Below are 8,877 nucleotides of genomic sequence, written 5' to 3'. Positions count from 1 at the left end.
ACACAACACTGCATCCTGTTCAAAAGAGCCTGCGTAATAAATCTACTAATTATAAAAAGACAAGTCTTAACAACCCAAATACTACCTTAACAATACTATTGCAACAAGACTAATAAGGACGACTAAACTTGTCTTATGTGTATCTAACTACACAAAAAGAATATAAACAAAACAGATCAATCACGCTTTAAAAAAATAAAGGTCACACAAGTTAAAAAGCACTAGTTTTCAATAATCAATAAGTGTCAAAATTGCAATACACTGGTCAGTGTTCAGTGCAAATATCACTATGAACATGTCAAAAGTGTCAATTATTGCACTAGTGTGTAACACACTGAATGTGTCCAAATGCGCGAAGCACCTGTTTTTTAATAATTAGTATTAAAGTGTCACTCAAAATTGCAATCCACTGGTAAGTGTTCATTCAATGCAAATATCACACAGTCACTATAAACACATCAAAAGCGCCAATTATTGCACTAGTGTAAAACACACTGTAAGTGTCCAAATGCGCGAAGCACGTGTTTTTAATAGATCACAAAATGGGTAATAAAACGCACAGTTGAACTTAAGATGAGAAGTAAACACAAATCCTTCGTTCACTCACACCGAGTTACTAGGACTTGGTCGCGAAAATGAATGCCACTTTGAATTATACACTTTACAACGTCGAAATACACCAAATCACAATTAAAAGATAGCTATTGCAAGTTCAAAAACAAAACTGAAATATATAAGCGCCGAAATGACTTCTTGATCTCAAAACAATGTCACAAACGTATACAATACCGGATCTCAACCGTTTGAAAGCTCGTGTGCAATCAAAAGGGGAGATTATTCCAACGATGTTTTTTTCTTGTTTCTCCATTCGGTACCCCTCGCACGTTATTTTATTACGCTTTCTTCATATATGGTCATATTACACTCATTCATAACGTTTATTTATAGATGTTTGTGTTGTGACATATATGGTCATGATTACCATATAAGGTAAAGACGGCCAGGGACCAGAGTCGCTCTGGTTGGTGTACACGAAAATAGTAATACTAGAAGTATGCGATGTCTGTGAATAAAACATTGAAGACACACATTTGTTTTCGTGTGAATGTATCGTTGATGTTATTATGAAAAAGTGCATATTCTATGGACTACTTATTTCGATGGAACCGGTGATACGAAGGATTTAGATCTACATGTAGATCTAGCTTATTCGTGTTATTGATTTTCAGAATGTGCGTGCTTATTTGGATCAATGGATCTAATAGTGTGTGTGTAGAGCATACTGATGGGTGTGTATTTTGGTTCCGTAGTAAATTCGAATTGTTTTGCTTATGGATGTAAGTAAACGTAAGGGTATTTTCTTTGATGAATAAACTTTGTCTTATTCAACGCTAACCTAGTATTCTATATTAATTGCTCTTGACGTTACATCAAACGCATTATAAAATATTTATTTATGTTAGAATGCACAGGAAAATCGATAACATTGTATCAATTCCTTAAAAAGGGAGGTTGTATTGTTATAATTATTAAACAGGCTATTAAGTAATCATTTTGTAATATATTGAGCTTGACATGGAAAGCTTAGACGTTATTATCCTCTAAATAGCACCCGCATTATTTCATAACGATACGAAGGAAATAATTATTTTCTACGTTTATGAATGTTAGTTGTTTTATATTAAATTGAATCAATCGACATTCGAACAATAACATTTCTTAACATAACAAGCATAGTACAATTAAAACATGCTAAACAACAAGTTTGATTTAGGCCAACAAACACTCATATTGATACAGATTACTTAATATTTTGTTTTAAGTTTTCATATTTTTCTGGTTATAAACCTCTTATGAAACTGAGGTAAAAATACCAATGCAACCGCATGTATTATCTTATTAAAATAAATAAATCAGAATTCTTTAACCGAATACTATGGTAATAATATTAGCACTGCCACAATAACTTGAGGTAAATCTGATACATAACCAATACTTTCAAATTATTACTGAGTGATTATTTCTAAACACTCACGTATGCCTCTATTCAATTCTATCTATCTATATATATATACTGTCTAACTCCCCTTTCGGGTATTATCGACAGGTGCGCAGTCAGTACAGGTAAACGTGTTACAGTGAAAAAGTGATAATGTTAAAAGTGTGTTAGATTTATTAAAAAGTGAAGTGATTTAAGGTTAAACAAGTGATAAAAACATGTCTCCAAGAGTTCAAGGGGCAGAGGGGGATGGCAGGGACTGCTTAAACCCTCTAAGATCAGGATGTAAAAGTGTAGTGGCGGGGAGGTTGTTCCACATCACAATAGCACTTGGAACAAATGAAAACTTATAATAATTTGCAGTAGTATGGATCTGTCTGTAGGAGAGGGGATGCATGTGACGAGTGAATCTGGTGGGTCGCTCGATGTTTGATGGTAGGGGCACAGCCACTAAGCCTTGAACAATTTTGAAAAAACATTATTAATGTAGTGTTATTTTGTCTTTCTTGTTGGTCTGCCAACCAAGTCCCTATTGCATGGAGGTGACACTGTCATATGGGGAATAGTTATGTTTGACCCAGCGGACTTCTCGGCGCTGTACATTTTCAATTTGTGTATATTTTGTAATGTGTGATGGCTCCATACGGAAGAAGCATATTCAACCTGTGGTCTAACCATGGTCTTGTATGCGAGCTGGCGAATGTTGGAATTTCTCGTCTTTATGTTCCTGCGGAGAAAACCAAGAGATTCATTAGCATCATTTGTAATTATATTTATATGGTTGAAAATTGACTTTGAATGTACGTATAATTTAGTTTGACTACAGTATAATACATAAATATACATATTAATTATATTACTTGCTTGTATTTATACTTGAAATAACAAACCCACTAACATCATGCATATGCCTATTACGTTGTGTTGTTATGTACTCATTCGATAATCATTTCATAGTGTATTTATTACCCATACAATTTGGGATGAGAATTACTGTTTTGATCAGATAATACAACCGCTATTGTCGTGTTGGTATATGGAGCTCAGCTTTATATAACATACATAGCCGGTACAAGACAAACATTAACCAAAACCTGCTAACATTTTATAACTCATAAACCACCGGATATTTTCTCAAAGGTTAAACGTGTGTTTATTGCACTATACTGTTTATGCTAATCATAAGATATTCCAGTAATAAACCGTGATAATTGTTGCTTTGCAGATCCACCGACCACCCCAACGTGTGTCATCGAAAATAATGTTATAACATCAAATTACATACGTGCAATTAAAAACACATCTATAACAATTAAGTGTACCAGCAATAGCAACCCCCCTCCAATGAACTACACGTGGACGCTGCCTGGCGGGCTGAAACGAGATGGACAGACTTTCACGATACCAAACGTACTATCTAGCGGTACTTACAAATTGGATGTCAACAATGTGATGAACTCAAATTCTGCCCCGCAAGTCATTATTGGAAATGCCAATGTGATATTTACACTTGACATGTTATGTAAGTTTCGTTAATATTTATTACCTGTATGTGGTCGGCTTGTGTTTGCATTTTATATCAATTTTGATTGTACTGAATACTAAATTATCAAATTCGAAGGCAGATTCATTGATATTAATCCGTCAAGTTCTAGAACAATTAATCCGGTAAAGCTATTTCATTATGATTTTTTTCATGCGTATCACGTGCGTTTCTCATCTTATGATATTTCAATATAAATTATTCAATCCATGTGTTAACATTCACTTTATTCCGAATTGCCAATTTTGTTAAAGATTAATTGTACTGAATACTAAAATCATCGAATTTCGAGGAAAGAAACATGGATAAAAAAAGTTAAGTTTTAGTTTAATGCACCATGAAGAGCTATTTTATTGTGTATGTGTTGCAAGGTCTATAATACAATGATGGTGCACTATACAGTACTCCATCGCTGTGTTATAATTCACTTCAGTCGCAGTGGCGGTGCGACCAATTGCGAATACAACGGTGTTACAAAACGGAACATTGTCTGTCGCGTGTCCATACACCGAAGGAAATCCACCAAAGACGAATTTCATGTGGGTACAGGTAAAGACAACGCGCGTTGTCGCGGTCGAGCAACACCTTACGTTTCCAAATATGCAAATCACTGACGAGGGATTTTATAAGTGCAGAGTAAACAACACAATGGAACCTTCAGGTTGCTGTCCACAGACGGCATACGATGAAACAATGTTTTACCTTGATGTACAATGTAGGTGAATGGTACATTAATAAGAGTGTGTGCGTATGGTTCAAAACTTTGCAAAAGAAAATTGAACAACGTGATTTGAATAAGTTAAATGATGATTATTGTGTTTAAAATTGCAAGGTCATAATAAGTATTTATTTATTGTAGATCCTTCCAGTATACAGAGATTTTATGTCGACGGGTTTGAAAATGCAAGGATAATTACTATAAACCAAAGTCAGACTGTGATATTATTCTGCGAAGCTCATGGTGACCCTGTGGCTAACATTTTTCTAATAAATAATACTCGAAATGAAAGCGATTTACTGACTGAAACAAATAGTAACACAATATCTGCTTCTCTTGAAAATGCGCGATGCGAATTTGACAAAGGGATCTACCAATGCCAAGGGAAGAACATTCACAACGCCGTCCAGCAGGTTCGAGAAATAGAGATCATCATCCGATGTAAGTCAATATTATAAAACATACGTATATGTGTTATGAATATGAACGTTTGCGATAAGGTATATATAAACTTATGTTGTATTGCTCTTTTTGCAATTAAATTAGTGTCGTCTTATGTTACATCTTATTTGTTGAAGGTGCACCGCGAGCTTCTCCATTTATGCCTCCAATACCTAAAGTTTGGACGAAAACAAACAGTAGTGTAATTCTTACGTATACTATTGTGGCGTATCCTCCTCCAAGCGCTTCATCGGCATTTGTTTGGCGAAAACAGGTAAATAATGAATGGTTTATTGTCAATGCTTATACAAGAATTCATATACAAATTTCCCAAGACAGACTGCAGACAAACCTTTCCATAGTGCAAGTACAGAAAGACGATTTTGCAACCTATACGGTCGATGTGGACAACGAAATTGGTTCTTCAGAGCAGACATTTGTTATTCAAGCGAAGGGTAATGATATGATGTATTTTGTAGTGCTTTTTTTCTATAACTTAAGATATTGATTTGCATTTATTCGATCCCATATTCACACACTTATTCACTAAGGATGGACATTAAGAGGCTGTTGAACATAACTGTTTACAGAAGAGCCAGCTATTCCAGAACAATTTGGTATACCAGAAAATACGATAACAGACAGCTCTGTCATCGTTGAATGGAAGCCGGGATTTAACGGTGGGGATGATCAATGGTTCGTTATTGGATATAAACAACACACGGATGGAAAATGGACTTACAAAACTATATTAGACCATATCAAACGAATATCGATTGAAGAATTGGTTGCTGGAACCTCTTATCAATTCAAAATGTATGCAGAAAATTCAATTGGAAAATCAGCGGAAACAAATGTTATAACAGTGACTACACGAGCCAAATCTGGTATGCATACTACTTTTTAAATCTTATTTTTAAGGTTCGTTCACTATTTCTTAATATCTACTTTAGGTTAGTGTGACGATCGGCTTGTCGGATTTATCTTACACGTTCACTGCCGAGGAACCTTCATGCTAAGGTGATCGTAAAGGGAAGGCATACAGGTTTCGACTTTAAGCCGTTTCTATTTTGTGGACTAAACTGCTAGATTCATTGCACTAATATTTTCTTGGCTGAAAAATCGTTATGTGTGTGTAATGGTAATGGTAATGTAATGTTTGCTGTAACCAGTTTTTGGGAATTTTTGGTAATTGTAATGACCCAACTTTAAAGTCGGAGTATATAGATTTGCCCTTGTAAGTCCGTCCGTTCTTCCTTCTTTACATACGTCTTTCCGTTTGCTTTTTTGTCGGGTCAGACTCGAAAAGTATAAAAGTATTTTTGTTACAGGGATACAACTTTTTCAATTTATAAACCAGCATGTGAAACAACCGATTAATGCAAATACAGTCTTTAACTTGTGTCTCGTGCTCAAGAACTATTTTTGTTAGAGGGCTGAAAATTTAAAAACAAATTAACCAGCATGTAAACAACTATATAAATTCAAGTATAAAAGATAATAAAGAATTTGTGAAAATAAGTCCTTTTCAAACGAGTGGAAGCTTTGCCTGTTTCTAAGCATGGTTTTGAAGGGCATCATTCACTATGACGAAACTACTTATTTTAAATGTTATACTCTTGGACGTATTGCTGAAGTGGAATTTGTGAACTTGACTTAAACATTCCATTTAATCCGACGTATTATCCTAATGCGAATTATTTAAAACATGTCGACTTATTGTAGACAATCGCTGGCACACAGCCATATAATGAAACTCAGTAGATTAACTGTACTTCAAAAAGAAATATTATGTAGTGTAATACTCTTATTTAAATTACACTGCTAATGTGTAAGTGCTCATTAACAGATCTGTGTTTTTTCTTTGTTTTTGATCTATGAATAAGGCCCGGTAAGTTTTTCTACTGGTTTAAACTTGTTTAGTCATGTATTGTATTTAATTCTCTATACTGTATGTGAAAATTGTTATCTCATTGGTGGGAGCAAGATTGTTCTCCTGATAATATTTCTGGACTTTCAACAACTATGTATTAAAGATAAATAACAAAATTATAAATGCCATTCATTTCATTATGAACACATATACCATAACGTATACATGTAAACGCAATGCAGACTATACTGTTTATTTATGTTGTTCAAGCAAGCAACATCAATCCGTAAAATATTCAAATTCAGGCCACTGGATTTTATATTCAGTAGGTTCATCAAAACAGTATTGCCATATTCTATTACTAAATCTTATGAGCAGCAACCACTTGTTTAAGTACTTAACTTATTGCTTATTTCAATAATTAATAATTGTGCTAACTATATTTTTAAAAAGGTGTAATAATCATTCGAATTGTATGCTGATGCTGCATAATAACTATTTCTTAGATACATTTATACAAGTTAATTTTGCCACTTTCGAAGATGCAGCGGTATAGAATGCTGTACCATGTCACAACGTAACATTAAAAATTGGCATGATATTTATTTAAGGAAAGGAAGACGCTTGTCGATTTTGAGTTCAACCGATTGAAAATTAATTATAATCTAGTATAAGAGATGTCGTGTGTAATACAACATTTAAACGTAAAACAGTTTTGTAATATTAAACGCATATATTCAAATAGATATACACAATAATAAGTTATTGAACTTCAATTTCTTCGTTTGGAAATCATGAAGTAATGAATAGTTTAAGTATCAATTACATGAGAGGATATCGATTAATGACCATAACTTAATATGGTAAGTTGAATAAGTCCATATTTGTCTCCTGACTATATAGTATTATAGAATTGTACATATATAAACAGGTACTCTGACGTTGCGGAGCAACAAACCATTTTCAACCGATATTAAGTTTATTAATTAATTGTATTCAACTACTAGTTATTCTTCTTTAAGAAAATATGACAAATAAAATCAGTTTTCAAAGTATAACTATCCTCTCTCTGTGTTTTGCCTCAATAAGTGTTTGTACATTTCAGGTAATCAAGCCAGCGGTTCAAAGTACGATGACTTATTCAATGCACAGTATGTAACACTAATTATAATTATATCTTACTTTTCTCCGTTTCCCCATTGTAAAATCCCACATACCCTACGTTTACTTTTTTAAATGTCATCAACTTGGCACGTTATATTTTCGATAACTTTTATAAGTAAAACTTATTCATCCGATCACGTAACGTATCGTGGTACCACAGATTTCATTTCGCTTATGGTTATTTTGCTTGTAATTAAAGTTTTTAAGTGATTCGCAAGTGGCTAAATTTGATATGTAATGGTGGTTCAAAATAACAGTTGATAGGCATGACTACGAAAGTCTTCATTATTGAATATATGAGAGTTTTTGTATAATTTATAACTGCAGACTAATTTCTAAACAGATCATTTTTAACTTTATGTTGGCTGTTATCCGGATACATGAACTTGTTTGATAAACAATTGTTTTATGTGCACCTTAAACATGCAATATATGCGATTATAAACCCCTAAAATAGTGTTGTATTGTTTTATGTGATATTTGTTTAAGGAAAATGATATTTCATATTTAAAAAAAAGAAAAGACCGAACACCTCTGAAAACAGAACAGTCAGCCTGGTTTGGTTTAAATAAGTTTCACCTCATATTTTTCTGGTCGATAGCACACTCATATGGGTTCAATATGTACTATTCCCATTAACTGTCTATGATATTTATAAAATATACTTAAAACTACTATCATGTTTAATAGTTACCTCGCCTCATATAAAATGTATTTTATATAACTTCTATTCATCATTTGGATACATGACTTGAAAAACCAACGAGAATCGTGCTATTGTTTGCTCCAGGATTAACGTCTCTAGCCAGTCAGTACCAGTTCCGAGTATGAAGCCTACCGAGTTGGTATGATCTTTAAATAGCAAATGCGTGCCATGTCATGTTTTGTTTAAAATATGTATGCTATGGTAAAATTGTTACGATGATATAATGTTGAAACATAACGTTGATGTTAACAAAGTATAGTCAATATAGTTCAGAGAAAAGTGTGAAAAATAGGCATATTGAAAATTCTAAAGCATTATCAGAACAATATGTGGTATCATAATATCTATTTCAGGCAAATATGCCTATGTCGAATTTAAGACAGAACAAGTTGCGACACGACACTTAACATAACAAATGCGCATATGCACAGTA

The 8,877-nt window shown here is 33.5% G+C and overlaps 1 protein-coding gene across 1 annotated transcript; it reads left to right on the top strand.

Moving 5' to 3' along the window:
• The first annotated feature begins 3,228 nt into the window (after positions 1-3,228).
• Positions 3,229-8,132, top strand: LOC127834289 (nephrin-like). The gene is made up of 7 exons (XM_052360006.1): positions 3,229-3,521; positions 3,976-4,257; positions 4,402-4,701; positions 4,839-5,156; positions 5,292-5,588; positions 7,680-7,725; positions 8,066-8,132. Exons 1-7 carry the CDS (start codon positions 3,344-3,346, stop codon positions 8,130-8,132), a joined length of 1,488 nt encoding a protein of 495 aa, XP_052215966.1. The 5' UTR covers positions 3,229-3,343.
• The last annotated feature ends 745 nt before the right edge of the window (positions 8,133-8,877 follow it).

This window comes from Dreissena polymorpha, chromosome 6 (assembly GCF_020536995.1).
Source record: "Dreissena polymorpha isolate Duluth1 chromosome 6, UMN_Dpol_1.0, whole genome shotgun sequence".
NCBI lineage: Eukaryota > Metazoa > Mollusca > Bivalvia > Myida > Dreissenidae > Dreissena > Dreissena polymorpha.
The sequence above is the reverse complement of the archived record's forward strand: the minus strand, read 5'-3'. Positions and strand labels throughout refer to the sequence as shown.

What these genes read in the sequence shown, in the direction of transcription:
- LOC127834289 (XM_052360006.1), top strand. Translation starts at nt 3,344, where the DNA reads ATGAACTACACGTGGACGCTGCCTGGCGGGCTGAAACGAGATGGACAG. An exon ending in AATAGAGATCATCATCCGAT is followed by an intron (nt 4,702 to 4,838) that starts GTAAGTCAATAT and finishes TATTTGTTGAAG; the next exon opens with GTGCACCGCGAGCTTCTCCA. An exon ending in ATTTGTTATTCAAGCGAAGG is followed by an intron (nt 5,157 to 5,291) that starts GTAATGATATGA and finishes AACTGTTTACAG; the next exon opens with AAGAGCCAGCTATTCCAGAA.